This window comes from Diabrotica virgifera, chromosome 8 (genome assembly GCF_917563875.1).
Source record: "Diabrotica virgifera virgifera chromosome 8, PGI_DIABVI_V3a".
Classification (NCBI taxonomy): Eukaryota; Metazoa; Arthropoda; class Insecta; order Coleoptera; family Chrysomelidae; genus Diabrotica; species Diabrotica virgifera.
In genome coordinates, this window is record NC_065450.1 from 109,090,167 (window position 1) to 109,116,496 (window position 26,330).

Sequence of the window (26,330 nt, forward strand, 5' to 3'; positions counted from 1 at the left end):
TACGTAAATCGTTCTGCTGGACGTAGGTAATATACATTGAGATCATTGTGGCAACTGCGCTAACCTGTGTTAGTTGAAACTTCTGTTCGAGTACGAGTTTCTGGTGCAATAGAGCTGTTAGAACGAATAGAATGAGTGATTTTGAATGCAAGGCAGTCCATAAATAAATCAAAAACAAAGATTATGACTGATGAATTAATAATTTTACTTACATTTTTAAAATATCTTTTATTTAAAAATTAATTTCCAAATTAAACAGACAGTTTTCCCATTAGGTCAAAAATAGTTCTACTACAATGTCACGTTTTGACGTTTGTTTGTGTCACCCGAAATTAATTGTCAATTTTGAGATTAATGCTCCTTAATGCTAACAACTACATTGTCATTGAGAGAGCGAAGTTGCCACAATTATCTTAATATAATACAATGTATGTATTTATGTATCTAAATATATACAATGTATGTTTCCTATGTCCAGCTGAACGATTTACGCACTGTATATTAAACCCTGGCGATGGGTGAAATTTAAAAAGATAGATATACCTCAAAGCATCATATGACTATACCACGAGCATGTGGGTGGTTGAGTTGATTTCTCTGTCTTCACAAAGAGAAAGGTGAAAGCCAACTGATCAACCACCCACATGCTCGTGGTATAGTCATATGATGCTTTGAGGTATATCTATCTTTTTAAATTTCTCTCATCGCCAGCAGGGACGTATCTTGCCATTCCTGGCTCTTGGCGAAATTCAATGCTCCCGCCCCCACCCCTCTTCCCACAAAAAACGAAACTCCCATTAATTGCAACCACAACTCACATTCACTATGCAGTACTGTAATGTAACAATTTTTAAATTTATTTTACTTAATTATAAAATTATTTTACTCACTACTACTTTACATGTAAATTGTGATTCACAATTTGTGAATATGTTACATTCATGACAAAATGTACTTACTTACATAAATTATCATAACTATGCACTTATGTTACATTACTTTAAGCGAAAACATATTGATATATAATAATAATATAAATAATAGCCTACAACAGTTCACGAAGTTTTGATTTAAAATTTAAATTTTTAGTCAATTTAATTTTGTTGAATTAACCTGGTATCTTTTATTATTGTTAAAATTTCACCTTGCGTGCTTTAATAGATGCGAATTCATTTATGATATCGTCAAAGTTAAGTTTTGAAGCTGTTTCGTATTCAATTGATAAGATTGCCAGATTGCTCATGCGTGTTTGGCCAGTTCTCGACCGCAAATAGTTCTTAATAAGTTTAAGTTTACTAAATGTCCTTTCACAGGATGCAACGCTAACAGGCATTGTAAGGTAAATTCTGTAAGCAATTTCAATATTTGGATAAGCATCTCTTAGCTGGTACTTATGAACTGCCTACAAAATTTCTAAGTGGGATGCCGAGCCCAACTGTTCAAATAGCTCGTTCATATATGGTATTTGAAACTACTAATTTCTCTTACTATTTCAACAGCGTCCACGTCTCTGCTGTATTTGAGGCCAGAATCTTTTGCACAGTTTTCCAAATCAGAGTCTGTTGTTTTTTGCAGTGATGACCCTGATAAAGATCCAAAATCATTTGAAACTTTTGTGTAGGCCTCTGATCGTTTACTCATTTCGGTTATTAATTTGTCATAAACCAAAAAACATTCTCGTTGGAATTCTTGTCTTTGAGGTATGAGGCAGCTCTCATCCATGGTCATTTCTGATGATAAGGCTTTAACTCTTTTAGTTCGTTTATTTGGAAATGAACTCTCAATGCAAATTTCATCACATGTTGATACAGCTTTGGAAATTATATCATCCACACCATCATCACGCCGTTTCTTAATCTTCTTGGACAGGCCATTCAACAGTTTTGATGCAATATCAAGAGACGTGTCTTTAGCTTGTAATGACTTGTTTGTACAATCAATTGATATTAATATTTCAGACCACAAATAGAGCAGGCAGATAAACGCCTGAACTGGACTTGACGTTGTGTGCAGCTCCGTTTCGTTGCTCGCGCACTGAGAGCATGATCAGTTCTATCTTCTGCCGCTCGACGCACTGCGCTTCTTGTGCCACCTCTATTACGCTGCCGTATTAGGATTAGCTTGCAACGCTGCAAACCATCCAGTTAACAAAACTTAAAATCCGTTATATATTACAATTATTTTTATAATGTTACTGACACCGTACCGGTATTTATGTATTCTCTTATCTTTTTAATTTTGCTAGAATACGGCATCATATTTTTTCATCGAAAGTATGAAAAATGCTTAGTTTATAAAATTAAAATCTTGGATTTCCTAAAAGTTTTTCTTCCGCTAATTTTGCGCTCCCTCATTCTTGCGCCCTTGACGGGCGCCTCTTTCGCCAACCCCTAAATACGTCCCTGATCGCCAGGGCTTAATATATAACACGCCAATGTAAGGCTTTTAGTCGGCATTTTAAGGGTTTTAACCCATGTATTTTTGGTGGCTTAGCATGTAGAGCTTGCTTAGAACACTGATGATGCTCTCTTTAGAGCGAAAACGTTCTGCTTTTTAATGTGGTCCTTTATTGGGGTTTTTAAATAAATATACCTCTTACACAGAAGATCTTTTTCTTCAATTTTTGTAATTAATGGTATACAGCCAGCTACAGGAAATTTTTCCTTATGGATTTTTGTAAATGATTAAGTAAGATTATAAAATATTATTTCCATAATAGTATTACCAGGTTTCTATAATCTTACCCAACCATTTACAAATATGTGGTGGATTTAAGAAATATTCAAAATATCTCGATAAAAACAGACTTATCCAATAAGTACTAAGTGGCAACTAATGGTAGCATAATAATAATAATGGAATATTTCACTGTTATTTTTAAGATGTCCCTGCCATAAGAATGACACATGTCTATTTTTTAATAAAATATCTCTAATAGTTTTCGATATATGGGAAAAAACGATTTTAATTTTGTAGCTTCAAAGGGCTGTAACTTTTTTATGAGCACATTTGTACTAATGTAAGTTAGGTCCAATCGAACTATTTTTGGTCCTAGAGTGTGTGATTTAATTTATGATCTTTTTTTTAATTTATGATCTTTTTTTTGTATACATTAGACAGGGTGTAACAAAAATACAGGTCATACATTTAATAACATATTCTGGGGCCAAAAATAGTTCGATTGAACTTAACTTACCTTAGTACAAATGTGCACAAAAAAAAGTTAGAGCCCTTTGAAGTTACAAAATTAAAATCGATTTTTTTCAATATATCGAAAACTATTGGAGATTTTTTTATGAACATGTGGCATTCTTATGGTAGTAGTATCTTAAGAAAAAATTATAGTGAAATTTAGACACCCCATAAAAATTTTATGGGGGTTTTGTTCCTTTAAACCCCCCAAACTTTTGTGTACGTTCCAATTTAATCATTATTGTAGTACCATTAGTTAAACACAATGTTTTAAAAAAACTTTTGCCTCTTAGTACTTTTTCGAAAAGTCAGTTTTTATCGAGATATTTTGCATATTTGTCAAATCCACCACATACTTGTATATGGCTAAGTATGATTATGGAGACTTGATAATAGTAGGAAAATTGATTTATGATTTACATTTTAGGTATATTTTGAACCGTATTAAAAAAGAAGCCACATCTCGATAAAAGGTGCCTTATCGAAAAAATACAAAGAAGCAAAAAAGGTTAAAAATCACTGGTCCCAGAATAGGTGATTTAATTTATGACCTGTATTTTTGTTACACCCTGTACATTGATGTACGTCAGCACAAGTCACCGAAATTCATTTTCTTAAGGAAAAGGTTTAAACAATTTCTGAATGTCAAACTTACCCAAGCAAGCGCTAACAATATTAGTACCATCAGTAGCGATACATTCAATTTCTTGACTATGCACTTCTAATCCAATCGGCATAGCTTCCAGTAACACTTGATTTTCTTGTTGTTCTTCAACTTTGTCATTAAACCAAGAAGCTCGCCATTCTGCGTAATTTCTCGAGCATATACATCGGTACAGGACAAAAACACCATAAGCCAAAACTACAACGCTGATGAAACAGAGAATTGTTGTTAAAAATATTTCCATAGGGGATGTAGGGTAAAATGGTTGATCCGACTGAGGAATCGAATGACCCGCTGTTTCATCTGAAAAGTTAAAATAAATTATATATCAAATTCATAAAGGGGATGTAAAAATCAAAAATTTACTAGTTCGCGAAAATGTTCTGTGTTTAGTTTTTAGTAGCATAGCAGGACGTAAGTTACAAAAATAGACAGATTTGTAATTATCTAAAAATTATTATTAAAATCATAACTATACTTAACAATATAACAATATTTTTATTTGACATTTCTATTTACAACTTGTAACCATTGTGCCTTTTCCAATTCATTTAGCTCGCTGGCAGATACCGAACGCGCATCGATATCCACGTTGTCCACTAGGCTTCTAACACGATGAACGAGAGTTAGGAGATGAGGTCGCCCAAAATGGTATAAAACAGCGATAGAGATGACAGGAAATCAGTTCAATCAAATCAATAAGGGCAGTCACAATAATTAATCTATATCTAACTTGATGATAAAAATGCGATAAATTTTGTTCTTCTTACCATAACTCATCTGCGCGAACACAAAATAATTTATTCTATATGTATATTTAAACTCCTGAATAAGATTACATACAGCATCAGCAATATTTCTTAAATATATTCGGAGATAATGATAATTTTAAAGAATGAAATTTGGACGGGTATTTAGACCAAATATTAAAAAAATGGCATAGAAAGACCAATCCCGCTGCAAGGAGACCAATAAAAAATTGTTGCAGAGATGAGACGAAATGCAAACGATTTATAAGTAATATTTGTCATACTAAAATAGAATTTACATTTGCTAAATGCTCAATAAAACAGCTAAATGATGACAAAGCAGCAGATCCCGATAATATACAAGCAGAACTAATGGACAATGAATAAATAGAAATAATTACAAAGACATTCAACCACATATACAACTCTGGAGAAATACCAACAGAATGGCTGAAGTCTGAGTTTATTGCACTTCCAAAAAACCAGGAGCCAAAAAAATGCGAAGAATACCGTATGATAAGCCTGATGTGTTATCTTTGTCCCCTCTAATTTTCAATCTCTAATCTGAAAGATTATTTATCGAAGCTTTGCACGAAACTGAAAAAGGTATTCTATTAAACGGGTACCGGCTAAACAACATCAAATATGCAGATGACACCATAGTATTTGCGGACAATCTAAAAGACCAACAAGTCCTCATGAACAAAATCACGTATTAGGCCGATGCCACATTATGCGTTTTGACCGGATGCGGTGAAAACGCATCCGTTTCCAACGCAACCGGACCGACCTGTCACACTATGCGTTTAGTCTGGTGCAGTTTGTAAATGCGTACCGATGACTCAAAACGCATCCGTTTCCAACGCAACCGGACCGATCTGTCACACTATGCGTTTTCACCGGATGCGGCGGAAACGCATCCGGTCAAAACGCATAATCTGACATCGGCCTTACAGTCGACAATATGGACTCAATATAAACGTAAAGAAGACAAAGCTTATGATTATTAGCAAGAAAAAGATAACAGAAGGTCAACTCTACATCAACCAAACCCCTGTAGAAAGAGTGACGCACAACTACCTCGGCACCATAATAAATGAAGAATGCAGCGGCGGCTCGTGGCCTAAAAAAGTGGTGAAGATGAGGAAAGTCTGCCGGACCCAAAAGAAATTTCGGTATACTTATACCTATGACGTGCCCAAATCTCATTAATAATTCTTTAAAAAATGTTTAGAGTTTAGGGCCCTAACAACTTGAAAACTTTTTTATGGCAAAAGAAAAAGAAAATAATCGTTTTCGTTTTGATTCAATTCGAGTCTCTTGCCATCCTCTGACACAGTGTTTCTGGGTCTCTACCCTTTATCGAAGAGGCTATTGCAAGTAGACTGAATTTCATCAACTCGAGACGAAGAAGAACTGCATCTATTAAAATATCTGCAGTATATTGTGGTTAGACTGTCCTCTAACGGGGAATGACAAAATAAATAAAATAAATTTCGACCAAGAGTCAGGATTCTGTTAACCGAGATACGATAGTATCAAGCGGCGCCGCTAGGAGGAGCTTCTCCAACAATGCGTCTCAGAATTCCTTAAGAACACTTGGTCATTTTGTACTCTAAACCGAGTAAAGCATGAAAAAGAAAAAGAAAATAATCGTTTTCGTTTTGATTCAATTCGAGTCTCTTGCCATCCTCCGACACAGTGTTTCTGGGTCTCTACCCTTTATCGAAGAGGCTATTGCAAGTAGACTGAATTGAATCAACTCGAGACGAAGAAGAACTGCATCTATTAAAATATCTGCAGTATATTGTGGTTAGACTGTCCTCTAACGGGGAATGACAAAATAAATAAAATAAATTTCGACCAAGAGTCAGGATTCTGTTAACCGAGATACGATAGTATCAAGCGGCGCCGCTAGGAGGAGCTTCTCCAACAATGCGTCTCAGAATACCTTAAGAACACTTGGTCATTTTGTACTCTAAACCGAGTAAAGCATGAAAAAGAAAAAGAAAATAATCGTTTTCGTTTTGATTCAATTCGAGTCTCTTGCCATCCTCTGACACAGTGTTTCTGGGTCTCTACCCTTTATCGAAGAGGCTATTGCAAGTAGACTGAATTGAATCAACTCGAGACGAAGAAGAACTGCATCTATTAAAATATCTGCAGTATATTGTGGTTAGAGCTCCTCCTAGCGGCGCCGCTTGATACTATCGTATCTCGGTTAACAGAATCCTGACTCTTGGTCGAAATTTATTTTATTTATTTTTTATGGCACTTATTTTAGAGACGAGGATGAAGAGATACTTAAGCAAAAAAGCAGTATGTATTAGATAGATTAATAAAACTGACTTAGGGCCGGTTGTTCGAACGCTAATCAACAATGATCATTATCAAATATTTAATTACTGTCACCAAAACTGTCAATGTCAACTTTGTTTGGGTTGCTGAAAACATAATTAATTACAATTATGAGATTTATTATTAATTATGTTAATAATTATTGTTATATTAATTGATTATAGTCTCAGAATTGTAATTAATTATGTTTTTAAAGTTGACATTGACAGTAATTAATTATTTGATAATGATCATTGTTGATTAGCGTTCGAACAACCGGCCCTTAAACTATAATAATTAATTTTTATAAATCAAGTCGAGTCTTCGATCGTTTATGGAAGCAAATCTATCAATGATAACCTCGTAGAAAGGATGCTTGTACATAAGTTTATTTAATAGTTCTCTATGAGTGCGATAACAGTCAAACTAAAAGTTTTTAGCCTTTTTAAGCACGAAAAACTTCTTTCTACAGATAAGGTATTCGATGGAATTGTCAGAATTAAACAAAACAAATTATAGTCTTCTGTAACAATGTCTTTAATTGGTTGTAATTTTATAACCAATTCTTGCAAATTACCATTTTTTAAATTTCCGTCAGCATAAAAAAGGCAGAGCTCTCTTTTAAGTCTTTGAATTTTAGTAAATTTGTTGCCAAAAACTCAAAATAAATTTTGAAAAGCGTCGGAAGGAATGATCAAACTGTATGACCCGAACTTTGTTGTATCTGCTAAGCTTACGAATTTTAATTCATCACAATCCTGAAAATGTACATCCATTTTCATTAAAATATCATAATATATTAAATAAAAAAATTAATGCTCTGTATTGGGTAGAATTTGCATTCGTGCTCATACCATCATCACACCTACATAGATCTTTTCAAAGTATTAATGACGATCCTTGTGCTTGCTTGTCAAAAATAGAATTAAAAAATTATTCGCTTCTTTTATCACGTATTAATTGACGAGTCCTTTTTATCTAGTTTATAATATGAAAAATGTCGCTAAAAACTGTTGCTAAAAATGTAAACTCAAAATAATTTAAATCTCCTAAAAAGCCTTTAGCCAGCTGAACTGATTTGCGGTCTTCCATCTTCCGAAAAAAACGAATACTCGAATACTGCCCATCATAGCCATCCAACTAAAACTAGGTGAATAGGGCGAAGTTATTTTTAAATTCATCTGCACTTGCTAATCTGGGTACTGCTAGTGCCGATATGATCACGTCACGTTGCCATGACAACCGTTGACGCTTGTGCAGCTGAGAAACGAAATTTCATCCACGTCTTCATCTAACTTTGCTTGAGTCATAGAAGTCAAATGACACAGGTCAGGATCTGACCGTCAAGGACCTACAGTTTTAATTTTTGGATTACATATTGAAATTCTTTTTTAATTTTTGGATTAATTGAAAAGGAGTAGGTTTATAATTAATTTCAGTATATATTATATAATAATGCTACTTATATTTTTTTATTTTTTTGTCTCAATTTAATTATATTTTTGGTGAAGCTCACCTTCACCTACTTCACCTGGCCGGCCGCCGCTGGAAGAATGGACCAACAACCAAGAGATAAGAGCGCGCATCAGAAAAACTAGATCCACCTTCCACCGTATGGGGGCCTTTTTCAAGAGCCACAAACTTTTTTCTTGGTACAAAGTACGACTGCTGCGATGCTACGTCTTGTCTGTCATGGTGTTGAATCATAGACCGTGAACGAAGATATGTGCCTAAAATTGGAAGCATTTGAGATGCAACTATATCGGAGAATTCTTAAAATCCCGTGGACTGACCGGATCACAAATGAAGAGGTCCTTAGAAGAATGGGGAAGAACCGAGAGGTATTAACCACCATCAAATCTCGAAAGTTAGAATACTTTCCGTTGGAATTCCCTCCTACAAGCCATCCTGCAAGGAAAAATATTTGGAAAGCGAGGTCCAGGAAGAAGAAGAACACCCTGATTAAAAAACCTCAGAACCTGGTTCAAAGGGATGGAATTTACAAATTGTAATCTCATTGAAACAAGTGTATTGATGTTCAAGGAGACTATACTGTATAGTAAAATGTATTTCAAACCATAAAATTGTGTTTTTCTTATCGAACCGCAAAACTTACTGAACAGCCTAGTATTTTATGTATAAAAAACTTACCAGAAAAGTCTATTGGATCCAATGCAACAGCTAAAGCTTGCCATTGAAATGTATCTCCATATTTTTCATTTGGGTTCCTTAATATCACTGCTTGTTCCGGTCTAACAACATGGGATAATTTAATATTTGGTAATAGTGCGATTACTTGGCCACTTATGGAAACGTTGTACTTTCGAAGAATGGCTGACCAATGTCTTGAAGGTAGCTTTAACCAAGGAGTATAGTCAGGATGCTTTAATTTTTCTATGCCTTGCGTTTGGTTTTGGGTATACTGTTCTAGAGGACTATATGTTACATAGTTGATACTAACTGGATAATCAGGAGTTGATATTGGGTATCTATTTACTGTAGGTACACTTTCAAAATGCATTATTGTACTATTCTCTACTGGTTTGTCGACTGTTTTACGTAAGAATTGATTCATTATATCACTCTTATAAATAATCAGAAATATGTACATCAACATAAGAAGCATGAAGGATCTCTGAAAAATTCTTGTACTAGCCCAAATATTGACTAATTTAACTCTTTTGGGAATTTTCTTTTCTTGTGGACCTTGTGGAGCCACTACAATATTTGATGGGAAGTTTGTAAGTCTAGGATGTGATTTTGAACGTACCATACCCTTAACGCCAGTAAAAGGTTTATCAAAGAAACTCTGTTGCTGATATAGATTATTTCTAAGTTTTTGACTCATCTTTTCTATTGCGTGTGACATACGATTCATGTCTAAACCGAGAATTGTTAAGAAAAAGAACATTTGCAAGAAGAAGTCAGTAATAAGAGCAACTATTGAAAAAATGGAAAATTCCTGAATTTCTGGAATAAAAGTGAAGAGTCCAAAAGTTAAGACTGTAATTTCTAGTAGTAAATTTTTAGTTATGGACCATCCCTCATTACTTAATCCTTGTGCGTTTCTGATTTTGACATCCAGATGTAAAGGTGTTGCTACAACGCTTTTGGTAAGTACAAGAACGTTTTCTAAACCAACCAGTAAAGTTAAATAAGGTATAATTCCTTTTCCACCATCTGAGTTTAGGGTTAAACCAAAGAAAAAACAGATTCCCATAGTCATAGTAAGATTACAAAATATTGTGAATGTGGCAGTAAACGCCATTCCCAGTTTGGATTTGATTATTTCAATTTTTCGCACAGAGAAGTAATAATACAGAAACAGTAAACCGAACGCGATTACTAAAGGTACTACTTCTACGTAGTTTATTTCTCCTGGATATTTAATTAAAACAGTATCATTTAATTTGTAGTTGAAAGACGAACTTGCGTTTTGGTACAAAGGATACAACGTCGTTAATTTATCTCTTAATCCTTCTATAAACCTACAATGTAAAAAAAAACGAAACATTACTGTATATTGTATTAAAAAGATAAATCTACAATAATATAGACATATTTTTTTAAATACACTCACCGGAAAAATTAACCGCCCATCTTGTATTTCTTTCAATTTGCAGAAATTTTCAATCTTGGACCACATTTTATGAAAGAGGTAAAACTACCTTTGATAAAAATAAAATATTAAAATGGTTAAAAAAAAGTCGTTTATCAAGGGATGCTTATCAAAAATCCAATGTTACAATTTTAAAAACAATGTTTTAAAAATCATCGAAGAAGATTCAAACATAATTTTGAAAATAGATATGAAAAAAGATATGAGTATTTGTACTTATAATATATTCAATTAATTAGAAATAAGACATTTATATTTATTTTTCTATTCTCATATATCAATTATGATGTCACTACCTGTATCATAATTAGTCCATGTGGTGAGACCGCTCCCGTCTGAAAAAATTTCTGGTTCCGTTTCTTTATAGATTCCTATTAAGCAAGAAACCCATTATGAACGGCCAGCACGGCACAGCCCGACCCGGCACAGGACAGAAATTCATTTGTATAGTTTTAAATGCAACGTAACCCATTATGAGCGGCCGGTTCGGCCCGGCACAGGCCAGCACGCAAACGGAACGGCCAAAATTCTCCGAGGAGAATAAAATCCGTTGAAGTCGAACGGCCTGAACAGCCAGTCGGCGCTAATACGTCATAATTGTTGGTAATAAGCAAATATATTGTTGATTTTTAATTGAAAGCGCGTTGTTTCTTTTGAAATAAAATAATATGGAAGAACTTTTCATTGAGAGTGTCAGAGAATACCCATTTTTGTATGATGCATCGGACTCAAGTTATCATGATAGTAAGAAAAAGGACAATACATGGGTACAAATATCCGAAAATTTTGATCAATGGACAGGTACGTACATTATCTTTTAACCATGAATTCATTTTTTTAACATGATGCATATTCATTAAAATTGTGTAGTTTATGTCTTTTAAAAACTTTTATTTTACGATAGTTTTTAAAATATATGATCATTTTTCCGGTGCCGTGCCGTGCCGGCCGTTACAAATGGGTTTTTCGACGTGCCGGTCTGTGCTGTGCCGTGCCGAGCTGTGCCGTGTCGGGCGTTCATAATGGGTTTCTTGCTTTACTCTGGGCTAATTAGCAAAATACAAGGAAAAGTTATTTACCAGCAATTTTATTGCTGGAATCGAATCTTATGATTGTATATATTAATAATATAGGTATGCAAAGTCCGCAGATAGTGTGCTACTTTTTTTATAAACAAAATGGCGCCCGAAAATCGTGTTTTTTTTTTTCAATTTTTGCTCTATAACTCCAAAGATTTTAACTTTACAGCAAAAATGCCCAAATAAAAATTCACCGTAATCAAATTCTGCATAGAGACGTGTTTTTCCCGATTTACTTCGACAAAAATTTTCCCCGGAAATTCGGGTTTTTCCAACAAAATCTTTAATTTTCAACTAAAATTTTAGATAAGTGATTGTTTATCAATAATTAAATAACTTGGTAATATAAAATATCTTTTCGTCTAGATTCTAGATTATAATTCCAGAAGCCGATGGAAGGAGAAAAGTGAAAGTAGGGTAAGAAAATATATGCCGATCATAAAATATGGCGCTGGGATGGAAAGAACCAAACGTTGGTGGTAGAGACCAAAGCAAAAAACTAAGCAACAGCAATGAAAGAAAACAAATGACGACGAAAAATGCAAAGAAGAGGATTACGAACTATGGAAATAAAACAAATCAAGACAGCAATAAAAAAGAAAAGCCGAACAATGACAAGATACAGTTTGCAACAGAGAAAAATGAGACGGAAACGACGCAGGCAATGGACAAGGCAATAAGTAAAAATAACAAAAAGAAAACTAAAGTCAACTTGGGTACATGGAATGTAAGAGGCACATAAAAACAAGAAAACACAAAGAATTAATTAGAGAAATTAAAAGATATAATGTAGAAATAATAGCTTTACAAGAGACAAAACAATGGAGACAGAAATAGTAGAAATAAAAGACGTGTTATTTTTTAAAAGCGGGGGAGAAACCAGAAGGTTAGGAACAGGTTTTATAATACAGCGAAAATGGAAGGAAAGAGTAATGGCATTCCAACCAATATCAGATAGATTATGCACAATAATATTAAAAGGGGAACAACGAAACATAAGTATAATAAATGTACACGCACCGATTGAAGATGCCACAGAAGAAGAAAAAGATGAATTCTACGAGCAATTGGAAAGAGAATATGATAAATTACCAGGGTTTGACATCAAAATAATGATGGGAGACTGCAACACCAAAGTCGGAAGAGAGAATATATACGAGCACATAATAGGGAAATATAGTAAGCATGAGGTGTCGAACGATAATGACCAAAGAATAATAGGCTTTGCAACAGAAAGGCAAATGGTGATAAGAAGCACACAATTACGCCGAAAAGATATAAATATAAAGGAACGTGGATTTCCCCTGATAAAAAGACAGTAAATCAGATACACCATATTTTTAATAGAGAAGAAACATGTAATAAATGTAAAGAGCAAGAGAGGAGCGGACTGTAACTCGGACCACTACTTGGTGAGAGCAGAATACAAAATCGAGCATAACATAAAGAAAAACAATAAAACAAAAGAAAAAATTGGAAAACAATTCAACATAGGACTATTAAAAGATAACAACACACAAAAGAAGTATTAACAGGGACAAACCAACAGACTAATCAGGGAACAAGAAACGTCAAACCCAGACAAACAATGGGAAAATATAAAAGAAGCAATCTTGAACACAAGTAAAGCAATCCTAGCGAAAACCAAAAGAAAACACAAAACAAAAGATTGGTATGATGAAGAATGTCAAGAAGTAGCAGAAGCAATAAGAAAGGTAAGACTCAAAAATCTCACAAATGACGAAGAAAGCACTAGAGAAGAATACAGAGAATTGAGAAAAATCGTGAAAAGAAAATGTAGAAGCAAAAAGAGAAAATACAACGAGATCAAACTGAAAGAAATAGAAGAAAAATTTCAAGAAAAAGAAATAAGATCATTCTACCAGGAAGCAAAAAAAATGGAAAGAGGATATCAAAAAACAACCCATATATGAGAGATGATAAAGGGATGTTGCTAAATGAGCCGGAAAAAATAATGGGAAACTGAAACTGGCAAAACTATTTCACAGAACTGCTAAATAAGAGCGAAGTAAAAAAGGAAACAAACCATGAAATTGAGATAGCAATAGAAATACCCACAGAACAAGAAATAAAGAACGAAATAAAGAGCTTGAAAAATAACAAAATCCCAGGAATAACAGAAATATCGGCCGAAATGATAAAATCAGGAGGGAAAAGACTACAGAAAGAGATATATGACCTGATAAAAAGAATGTGGGAAGTAGAAAAATGCCAGAAGAGTGGACCATAGCAAGGATATGCCCTATACATAAAAAAGCTGATAGAATGCTATACGAAAACTACAGAGGCATAGCACTATTAGAAATAGTTTACAAAATCTTGGCACAAAGTATAAAAAAAGGCTGTCAATATTCGGAAAAAATACTGGGAGAATACCAGGCAGGTTTTAGAAACAACAGATCAACGACTGACCAAATATTTGCCTTAAAAGAAATACAGACTACCTGTTACGAACATAAAATAGTACTATGTGCTTTGTTCATAGACTTTAAGCAGGCTTACGACACAGTAAATAGACAGATGTACGAACTGATGAAAGAATTGGGGATACCAAGTCAAATTGTCAGGATGGTAAAGATGACGATGGAAAACACAACAAACGAAATAGCTTGGAAAGGGTATACATCCAAAAAGTTTGAAACCAAGGAAGGATTACGACAAGGAGACCCACTATCAACAACGGCATTCAATCTAACATTGGAAGGAATAATCAGGAAAAGCAGAATAAACATGCAAGAAACGATATTTAAAAATGCATAGGCCACCAATGCATAGCATTTGCAGATGATCTGACGCTATTAGCAACAAGCAAAAAAGAACTACAAAAGTTAATGAAAAACATAATAACAGAAGCCAAAAAATTCGGACTTAAAATAAATGAAGAAAAGACAAAGTATATGATAATGGGAGAGATCCAAAAAGAAAAAGAGAATAACATCATAGTACAAATAGATGGAGAAAAAATATACTTGTTCAAAAGAGCCAAAGAAATTATTTACCTGGGAGCCAAAATAGATGAAAATGGTCATGAAGAAGGGGATATAAAGGCAAGAATAGCCAAAGGAAATAAAAAATATGGAGCATTACGCACATTATTGAAATCCAAATACGTATCAAGAAAAACAAAAATAAGAATTTATAAGACTGTTATTCGAAACATGGGTGCTCAAAAAGTCAGAAACAGACCTTTTAGAAAGATGGGAGAGAAAAATGCAAAGAGCAATATATGGAGGTGTGAAAATAGAAGGTCAGTGGAGAAGAAGAACCAATAAAGAATTGGAAGAACTATATCAAGAGCCAACGATCACGACGACGATCAAAGCACAGAGAATATGATACTTAAGGCACATCGAGAGAATGGGAAGTAAACGAATGCCAAAAATGGTACTCTCACGAAGACCAATACAAAAGAGGAGGAGAGGCAGGCCAAGGACAGTGTGCATGAAGACTTGAAGAAAAGTAACATTGAGGGATGGAAAGAACTAGCATTGGACAGAAGGAGATGGAGGGAGGTGGTGAAGGAGTGTATAAAAAGACTGAAGTGTAATTATAAAATTTATGTTTTATAAGTTATGTAAGTTATATTAAGTTATTTATTATATTATTTATGTAATCAGAAATGTAAACATTTTAGCCCTAGGCCTACAAGGCCTGTTGCGCTTAATAAATAAATAAATTGTTTATCAATAATTAAATAGTTAGGTAATATAAAAGCTCTTTTCTTATAGTATAGACTATAATTCCAGAAGCCGATGGAAATTGAATGAACAGTTTAGCAACAATTGAATTTTTAATTAAAAATTTACGGTCGCTATAATAACCACAATAATGATATATAAGAATAGCTATGATTTTTGTATAAAAAGACACTGTACATAATAGGAGATATTGTATATTCCTGAGATACATCCGGTCAAAGTTGACCGGAATTTACGGCAAAGATATAAACAATAGGATCATAATTTTCGAACCATCACCTTTTAATTTTTGTCCTCTTTCTCCACACCAATTTTTATATCTTTAAAGTACTCATAACATATATTATTATAATAAAAACTATCGATGTTACGAGTGAAAATTGCCAAAAATAGCAAAATTCCAATCAAAAATTAGGTTGGAGAAAATGTAATCTCAAAGTTCAAAATCGGTATACATTAAAAAAATGCATTTCCTCGGCTTTCCACGGAGCAATTTTCTTCATTCTTTTTTTGTTCCCAAGTAACTCGAGTAGAGCCATCTAACTAACGCATTATTAAATGTCAAACTTGCTTTTGTTTTGCTATAATAGGGTAATTTATTTATAAGAAAAGAAAACTACATATTTGTTCCTGTTGTAGACTTTTTTTAGATAAACTTACTACATAAATATGTACCTTTTAACAATAAAAATACAAATATTATCATTTGAAAGCTGTATAATTATTTAAACAATCTTTATTTAAACAAATTAAAAATTTTTGTTATAATAAATAAATTTATTTATTATAACAAAAAAAAGCAAGTTTGACATTTAATAATGCGTTAGTTAGATGGCTCTACTCGAGTTACTTGGAAACAAAAAAAGAATGAAAAAAATTGCTCCATGGGAAGCCGAGAAAATGCATTTTTTTAACGTATACCGTTTTTGAACTTTGAGATTACATTTTCTCTAACCTAATTTTTGATTGTAATTTTGGCAATTTTTACTCGTAATATCGATAGTTTTTATTATAGTAATATTATGTTATGGGTATTTTAAAGATATGAAAATTGATGTGGAGAAAGAGGACCGAAAGAAAAAGGTGAAGGTTCAAAAATTATGATGCTATTTTTTATATCTTTGCCGTAAATGCCCGTCAACTTTGACTGGTTGTATCTCAGGAACCACTCATCACAATTAAAAGTTTTTTTCTTTTAAAAGAAGCGTTCTGCCGCTTTATTTCTAATACCGTTTACATTATTTAATTTAATTTAATATTTCCCGAGATATTATATTTGTTTATAAGTCAAAAAATTGTTTATAATTTTAAAATATTCCTGAGGCCGCTTAAATAGTCCAATTTTAATTCTGTAAAGTATATTAGATAGGTACAGAGTCTTTTTATACAAAAATCATAGTTATTCTTATATATCATAATTATTGTGATTATTATACCGCCCGTAAATTTTTAATTAACAATTCAATTGTTGCTAAACTGTTCATTCAATTTCCATCGGCTTCTGGAATTATAGTCTATACGAAAAGAGTTTTTATATTACCAAGCTATTTAATTATTGATAAACAATTACTTATCTAAAATTTTAGTTGAAAATTAAAGATTTTGTTGGAAAAACCCGCATTTTCCGGTGAAAATTTTTGTCGAAGTAAATCGGAAAAAACACGTCTCTATTCGGAATTTAATTGCGGTGAATTTTTATTTGGGCGTTTTTGGTGTAAAGTTAAAATCTTTGGAGTAATAGAGCAGAAATTGAAAAAAAACACGATTTTCGGACGCCATTTTGTTTATAAAAAAGAAGCACACTATCTGCGGACTTTGCATACCTATATTATTAATAATAGATTCGATTCCAGCAATAAAATTGCTGGTAAATAACTTTTCCCAAAAATGGCCTAATCTCCGATAATAGGCCCAGACTATATTCAAAAATGTCCCCTTTACACAAATCTGAAGGGTGCCGGGCGGAATTTTTGGGCAGAAATTGTTTAAACAATTTTTTTAAACAAATACAAAAGATCACGAGTTTTTGCTCTGGAACATATATTTTTAGGTTTTTTGGGTAATTCTAAACAAGAAAGGTATGTTGTAATTTTTCTGAAAAATTGATAGTTTTCGACTATATTTCGATATATAGTATTTCGACTTGGTCTGATGACCAAGAAGTAGAAACACGACTCGAAAAGAGAAGTTTTCCACAATCTTTTGAGCTGTATTAAAAGTTGCCTGCATGCAGGGCTTCGGCAAAAGCTTTGCCAATGCTAGATTTTACATACCAAACCAAATAAATGGTGTAAGATCACATCGTTAAATCCTCCGTATATCAATGGGTACCAATAGAATAGACTAGTTTCGCGATGCCTCGCTCGTCAGTATTCGGCTAGGTACGAATTGATACACCGACGGTTCAATGATGTGTCTTAATATTTCGCACCTCAGGTGCCGAGCTACAAAAGTGCCATCTACTCTGATGACCAAGAAGTAGAAACACAACTCGAAAAGAGAAGTTTTCCACAATCTTTTGAGCTGTATTAAAAGTTGCCTGCATGTAGGGCTTCGGCAAAAGCTTTGCCAATGCTAGATTTTACATACCAAACCAAATAAATGGTGTAAGATCACATCGTTAAATCCTCCGTATATCAATGGGTACCAATAGAATATACTAGTTTCGCGATGCCTCGCTCGTCAGTATTCGGCTAGGTACGAATTGATACACCGACGGTTCAATGATGTGTCTTAATATTTCGCACCTCAGGTGCCGAGCTACAAAAGTGCCATCTACTCTGATGACCAAGAAGTAGAAACACGACTCGAAAAGAGAAGTTTTCCACAATCTTTTGAGCTGTATTAAAAGTTGCCTGCATGCAGGGCTTCGGCAAAAGCTGAGAGAAATAAAGGTACTTTACCCTTAGCCGAAATTCATATTTTTTGACATACCTCGTATAATATTGAGAAAATTTGATATCTGATAATTGAATCTTAGGTTTTGGGGCATGCAGAAGTTTTTATAAAGAATAACTTTTTTTCGTAAAATTAATAATAAAAAAGTTTCCCATATGTTTCCAACTCAAGTAGACACGCTGTATATATATATTCTATAACACTATAAAACAGTGTTGAAATTATCGGGAATTGCGGTCTGTGGCTTAGATTGAAACTACATTTAATTCTGTTGAATTCGATATTTCGATGAGTATTTATTAATTTTTCATCTTCATCAGGAACAAACTACAAAATTAACTAACAGTTAGGTACAAACATAATATTACAAGATCCTACAAGATGTTCCTGATGAAGATGAAAAATTAATAAATACTCATCGAAATATCGAACAGAAATATCAACAGAATTAAATGTAGTTTCAATCTAAGCCACATACCGCAATTCCCGATAATTTCAACACTGTTTTATAGTGTTATAGAATATACTTGCACGGTCGATAAATACATCGGATTTCGAATCCAGTTCTGTATATATATATATATATATATATATATATATATATATATATATATATATATATATATATATATATATATATAAAAGAGACCAGAAGGGAAGTATTTGATGACAATGTTAGATAACAAGGTTGTATTATTGGGGAATTCAGCAAATTTTATGTGAAAAGAAAACACTTTTTACTTGATCCAAGCTTTCGTAAACTTTAATTAATTGTTTACATCATCAGGGTATACTGCAATAAAAAACGATGGTAGTTTTTTTTGGTATAGGACCTTATAAATAAATATACTTACAGTAAGTTGTGGTTGTTCACAAAAAGGTGTTGTAAAAAAGTTAATAAAATTCATAAAATGGTTTGAAGTGTAAAAATGATGGTTAAAATAATTTTTGTTACATTGATTACTACAATTGTTTTTTATTTTATAAACAGTTTTTTTTAAAAAACAAAAATATCACAGAATATATACTATGACAGATCGGATTATACAAGCATAACTGGCAGGAAATATTAGAATGATTTATCATGAAAAATCAGTTTTTTAAGCTATTCAGCCATGGTCTTGTTATTAATAAGTATTGAGGCAACTTCAATATGATTTGAACAATTATAATGGTGTAATTAAAGTCATTTGAGATTGGTATTAAGTTATTATTATTAAGATATATTCTTAGCTTAATATATAGTTAGCCTTATTATTAAGATATAGGGCTTACGATTCTGTGATAAGAAGGCATCTGTATCAGGCTCTAAGGATACTTGGAATTTTGGAAAAATGATCAGTTTAGTAAACATGACCTTAATGAAGACCGATAATAGGGTAAGGATAGAAGGAAGTCTAAGGATTTAAAGTTAGGGGGATTAAAGCAAGGAGATCCGCTGTCCACAGTGCTCTTCAAGTTCTTGTTGGAGACAATATTGAGAGAGAGTGGAATAAGAACGAAATAATCTAGAAACAGCTAGATTCTAGCCTTTGAGGATGTGTAATGTTTATGGTAGAATGAAAGGGAACTGCTAAGTATTTTCAATATTTGAAGTAAAGGCTAGGTAGTATGGACTGAGGTAACGGTAATAAAACAAAGTATATGATGGGACAGACCGCATATGAAGAAAACACTATTGATATTACCTAAGATAACGCCAGTAAAGAGTATTGCTTTAAAGGTGACGGAGTTTGAGTATCTAGGAGTAACTCTAACAAGTAAGGGGGAAGAAAGCCAAGAAACTGAGAAAATAATTTCGAGAGGAAGGAAGACTGTCGGAGCTCTGCAAAAACTCCAAAGAGCAAAAATATTTCAGAAAGTCAAAATTGAGATTATATCGAAGTAAACCAACCCACAGTCCTTTATGGAAGTGAAACAGAACAAAGAGATTTAGTTGGCTATACGACACGCTGACAAGAAGGGAAGGAAAGAGGATAGAGAGAAAAATTGGTTAGAACATGTAAGGAATCTGGAAAAATCGAGATAATTGAAGAAATGCGATGTACAGGAGAAGATGGAGGAAAACCGTGGAAAATTCAAGGTATGAGCCTTTAAGGCCTATTGAGCTACAATTATATATAATATGATATTAATATTAAGCGGTCAATCTCAATTCAAAGGAAACAAGGATACTATAATTTGTTAGTTTCTTTATGTTGGTGGTTTATCTTTAGATAGTAAATTGGAATAAATGACACTAAGGTGTTGTATATCAGTTCTTTTGTTTATACAAGAAGGAGTTAGGGCAATGTATGTCATTTCTAGAAATTTTCTTTTTATAGAATTACATTCACTAGACAAAATTTTGGTTGATTCCCAATCCATATTATGTTGTTTGTTTGTGACATGAGTGGCAAGTTCACATCTCTCTGGACGTAACCTGCTATCACTCTTGTGAGATGTGATTCGATCTTTTAGTTTTCTACTTGTTTCACCAATGTATTGTAACTCACAATCTGCACAAGAGATCCTGTAGATCACATTTGATTTTAATAATTGAGGTGTTAAGTCTTTTTGTTTATTATATAAGTTGTCCAAAGTCCGTACATTTCTATGTGCGATTTTAATGTTATCATTAATTTTAAGCAACCTTGTTAGACTGGGTGTAATATCTCTTATATAAGGTAATGAAAAATATCTAGTGTTGTTAGATGATTCATCTCTTGATATGTTAGAATTAATTTGGTTTGGGATATTTTGTGATATCTCTAATGTTTCATTATTAATCTCTAAGATGTTATTATTATTTCCATTTATTGCTGACTCTGTGATAGTGTCCATAGTATTAAAAAGGATTTTGGAAATTAACTGTTTTGGGTACGCATTTTGTATGAAAAGTCCTTTAAGGATGTTAAGGTTTTTTTTGGTGGAAAATAGGATCTGAGATTTTCAAAACTCTCATTTTCATTTGTTTGATTAGGTTTATTTTTATACTAAATTTATGGTACGAGTGAAAATTTATGTATCTACCAGAGGTACATGGTTTTCTGTACCAATCTATCTTTAATCTATTACTAATAGGGTCTCTGATAACTCTTGTATCTAGGAAAGGGACTGAGTAAGCTCCGTCCTCTTTTTCGATGGTAAATTGTATATAAGGATCATAACTATTAAAATAAAATAAGATATCATCTAACCCCTCTGATGGAAATGAAATAAATATGTCGTCGACATATTTTTTAAGGAAAAATAAGTTAAAAGGTAGGACTGGGATCACTGTATCAAGGATATTGTCCATCACATATGCTGCAATAATTGGAGATATACTAGCTCCCATTGGAGTTCCAAAAGTCTGTTTATAAAATTTATTATTGAAACTAAAATATGTACTGTTAAACAAAAAAGTTATTATCAGAATGAAAGTATAAATATCAATATCACAAAAAGATCCAATTTTTTGCCAATTAACTGAAATGGCCCTTATAGCTGCATCAAGATAAACATTACTAAAAAGAGATACCACATCAAGACTTGCAATTATATAACTTGGTGGTAGTTGTTTATTGTTAAAAGAGTTTGAAAATTCAAAAGAGTCTTTAATAAAATAATCGTTGCTGTAATCATATGCTTTAGTTAATATGTCTGTTATATAGTTTCCTAAGAATTCTGTTGGTGATCCTATACAAGATACAATCGGTCTTACTGATAAGGTAGGTTTGTGTACTTTTGGCAACGAGTAAAACTTTGGAATTACACCATTATAGCGAGTAAGAGACTTCTTTTTTGCTTCATCGATATAACCTTGTCTTTTAAGTAATTTTACTAAGTCATTACTTTTGCTTTGTATGGTTTCAGTAGGATCTCTGTTAATCTGTGAATATGATCCACTTTCAATTATAATTTTATTAGAATGTTCTAAATATTCTTGTTTATTCATAACAACTGTGACATTACCTTTGTCAGCAGTGGTTATGAAAATATCAGGATGTTGTTTAAGAAAAGACATGGTTTTATCAAAAAGGCTTTCAATTAATGATTTCTTTTTTCGGAAATTTTTAGATTTGTTATAATGGTTAGTTATAATATTAGTGACTCTCGCTATAGTGTTGTTTTTTGTCTCTGGATTGGAAATGAGTGAAGTTATATGTTCTATATCAGCAAGAAGGTTTCTAATAGGTAAATCTTTCACCAATCTTGGTTCCAAACTAAATTTTGGACCTAAAGCTAGAATATCCAAAATGTCACAGGGAATGTCAATATTAGTAAGATTTTTAACCCATTGGGGTTGGGTAACAATCTTACTTTTGATATCATTATGTTTTAATCCATTCAATTTATTGATGTTTTGTAATTTAATTTTATGGAAAAGTTTATTATACTGTCTTAATTGTTTGGAAACAAAATTGTTGAAAGTTAGTTCACCTGTAGTTGAAATTATATCATCCTTGAGTCCTTGTAAGGTTCTCTCTAATTTAGAAATAACTTTATGATTGTTAGTAATTTATTAATTATAATAAAAACTTGGATCAAGTAAAAAGTGTTTTCTTTTCACATAAAATTTGCTGAATTCCCCAATAATACAACCTTGTTATATATATATATATATATATATATATATATATATATATATATATATATATATATATACAGGGTGGTTCATCTTATTCACCTCGGTCTCTGTACGGAAAACCACTTGATATTTTAAAAAAATTTCTTCACAGAAATATACACGGCCTTTAATACTACAACCTAAAAATAATGTGAATTATACAGGGTGTTCCAAAAAAGAGTGGTATATCAAAGTTATATTTTTTCTTATGGAATGCCCTATATCTGATGACATTATTGAATTGACCTTAAAAAATAAGCTATACTTTCATAAGGGTTCCCTATACCTAAATACAGGGTGTTTTGATTTATTTCGATTTTTATAAAAATGTAAGGTTTTAGAAAAAAATAAATATCTACGCATCTAAGAAGCAGTAACAAATTCTTTCTTGGATCTTAATAATAGACTATTTAGCATACTTAAACAGATGCTTATTGCAACAAAATTTCTTACAGGGTGGTCAAAATATGAGATTGTTCTATTAACAAATTCAAGCTGTAATAACTTACTTATTTTAAATGGAACACCCTGTATCTTACTAGTCTATCGCGTAGAAAATTTGCTTAGCTTTCAATTTGTATTGGGGTTTCCTATACCTATCTTTTTACAGGGTGGTCAAAATATTAGATTGTTCTATTAACAAATTCAAGCTGTAATAACTTACTTATTTTAAATGGAACACCCTTTTTTTTTTTGGACTGAGGTGGAACGCTCTTAGCAGACTAGGGAAGGTGTCCCTAGTACTGTTGGACTCGGACAGGAAAGGAGAACACGCTAGGGCGCGCCAGCCACAATATGGCCCGTGCGTCCCGCATGCCCCCCATGACCAGCCGCCTACCAACTAAAACCACCCCCTCTTCCAACCCGGAATATCCCTGGACGTGCTCCTTAGGGAGCGATGCATGGGGATATCCCGAGCTGTCTGAAAGAAAGTAACCAGAAGCATTGGTTCATTTAAGGGTCTATTTTCCAGCCTAGAAACGGTAGGACTAAATAGAGAAAAGTCTGATTCCTACACGGAGGAAGGTGGGCCAACCCCTGCCTGAAGACGGCAGGGCTTGGGTGACTGTTCTGTAGTATGGCGGATAGAATGAGCCCTAGAAGAATTAGGGTCATATTTTTCTGACGCGGATTATTTTTTTTATTATTTCTTATTTTGCTTTTTTTTTATTTTTTTTTATTTTTTATATTTATTTTTTTATTTTACAACTATTGTGTTGACCCGCCTTACCCATTCTGCTCCAGTCGTTCCAACTCGGATTTTCTCTTAACTATACCGGTGATAATGTCAATTATGGCCTCGAAATCCGCCTTGTTTCCGACCGCAAAATTAACAATATTGTTAGGGCCGATGTCGCCAAACCTACTACGTAGCCTGACCCGCTCGTGAGCAAAGACGCTGCACTGGAAAACGCAGTGTTCTGCGTCTTCCCTCACGCGACAGGTCCGGCACAGGTCGTCGTCCGACTTCCCGATCCTGTGGGTGAATGCCCTGAATGATCCATGACCGGTCAAAAATTGTGTAAAGTAAAAATTTACTCTCTTGAACTCGCAGGCGTACCACGACTCTACGTTCGGGATCAGCCTTTTTGTCCACTGGGCTTTGGTAGATTCCGCCTCCCATTCCAGCTGCCAGTCCGCCAGGAGTTGTTGTCGTGCGGCCGATCTTACCTAGGGTAAGTGGCCGTGGCGGTGCTCATATAGGAACTGGCGTTCCTTAGCTAGCAGATGTATGGGAGGGGCGCCCGCGATCACCTGTAGAGCCACGGTTGATGCAGTCTTGTATGAGCTTACTACATTCAACAGAGGCTTTCTTTGTGCCTTGTTTATCATATCTCTGTATTTCTTGTGACGTAGAACCTCAACCCAGACCGGAACCCCATAGAGAAGGGTAGACTGTACGACGTGTAGGTACAGTCTTCTCCGGGCACTACTTGGCCCTCCGATATTTGGTGTTATTTTCCGGAGAGCTGCAGTTTGTGCCTCGGCCTTCCTCACCACCCTTGCGAGGTGTTTGGTGAATCCCAGCCCTTTGTCGAGGTCCACGCCAAGATATTTGGCACAGAGGCTCGACTTGACCTCGCTGTTTCCAAAATGGAACAACAGGTCCGGTCTATCCCTAGGTCCCTTTAGGATAACCACCTCTGTCTTACCGCCTGCGAGTTCAAGGTCGTTCTCGTTCATCCAGGCATTCACCCGCCTGAAACACATCTCGGCCGTACTAACCACCTCCCAGTACATATCGCTGGTTACGAGAATGGCCAGGTCATCAGCGTATGCAACCGCGATGCAGTCCCGACCGTATTGTATATTTAAGACGTCGTCGTAGACGATGTTCCACAGCGTCGGGCCTAAGACGGACCCTTGTGGAACACCTGCCGTAAGTTTAATGTCGTCGTTACCTGCAGACACGTATCTATTAGTTAGGTAGCTTTTGATCACGTTTGTCAGATAACTCGACACGTTGAGGGCCTCCATCCTGCGGACTATATGTCCCCAACCTGCCGAGTTAAATGCATTTTTAACATCGAACATGATCACTACTGCCCACCTCCTCGCCGTGGCTTTAACGCGGTCTGTAATGAACTTAACAGCATCTACCGCCGATCTGGTTTTCGTGAATCCGAATTGCCTATCAGAGATGGCGTTTATAGCATCCAATTCCGCTTGTAGGCGGTTCTTAACTACGTTTTCGTAGAGTTTGCCTAGACTATCAAGGAGACAGATCGGTCGGTAGGAGCTGGCCTCCTCCGGATTTTTACCGGGCTTCGGAATTAGGGTGAGGCGTGCCCTCTTCAAAACGTCAGGGAAAATTTGAGCCGTGAGGAGCTGGGTCAGTACCGATCTGACCAACTCAGGCTGCGCCGCTACCAAAATTTTAACGGCCTCCGGCGGCACACGGTCCGGTCCCGGCGACTTCCCAGTCTTGATCGCTTCCACTGCTCTGGTGAGTTCCATGGAAGTGACGGCTTCAGGGCGCTCACATGTGGCGGGCACGAAGAACAAATCAGGCTTCCTGGGAAAGAGGATGCCCGCAATGTCTCTCGTTCTACTCTCGGTGAGTCTATATGGGGCTTCGACACGCAGGGCCTTAGTGGCAATCCTGTAGGCCTCGCCCCATATGTCGTCCTCGAGCGCATCGCACAGGTTCATCCAGCACATACGTTTGGACCTCCTGATGACCTTGGTGAGGTCCTTTTTGGCTTGTTTGTATGTGTCCCTGGATTGCAGGGTTCTGTCCCTCTGTGCGATGCGTCTTAGTCTGAAACAGTTAATTCTAGTTGCTTGTACCTCCTCGTTCCACCAGTACGGTACCGTATACGGAATCTGGCTGCGCCTCGTGCTCGCCCTATGCGCGCGTATCATGACATCTCTAAGGCTGGCAAAGTCAGGGACCTCCCCGCGGAGATCCCTAACACGGTCGATGAAGGTTGCCCTATCGAAAGTCATGACCTTTCTACCGCCACTGGTCGACCCCCTGG

The 26,330-nt window shown here is 34.6% G+C and overlaps 1 protein-coding gene across 8 annotated transcripts in view; it reads right to left on the bottom strand.

Annotated features, from left to right (window-relative positions):
- The window catches only part of LOC114344348 (sterol regulatory element-binding protein cleavage-activating protein), an 860,805-nt gene that overhangs the window by 136,234 nt on the left and 698,241 nt on the right, over positions 1-26,330 (bottom strand). For all 8 annotated transcript variants that reach the window (XM_050657867.1, XM_050657868.1, XM_050657873.1 and 5 more), the window contains 2 exons: positions 9,094-10,430; positions 3,848-4,159 (listed from right to left, as the gene is read on the bottom strand). In XM_050657867.1, the coding sequence (XP_050513824.1) occupies positions 3,848-4,159; positions 9,094-10,430 (1,649 nt within the window). The remainder of the gene's footprint in view (positions 1-3,847; positions 4,160-9,093; positions 10,431-26,330) is intronic.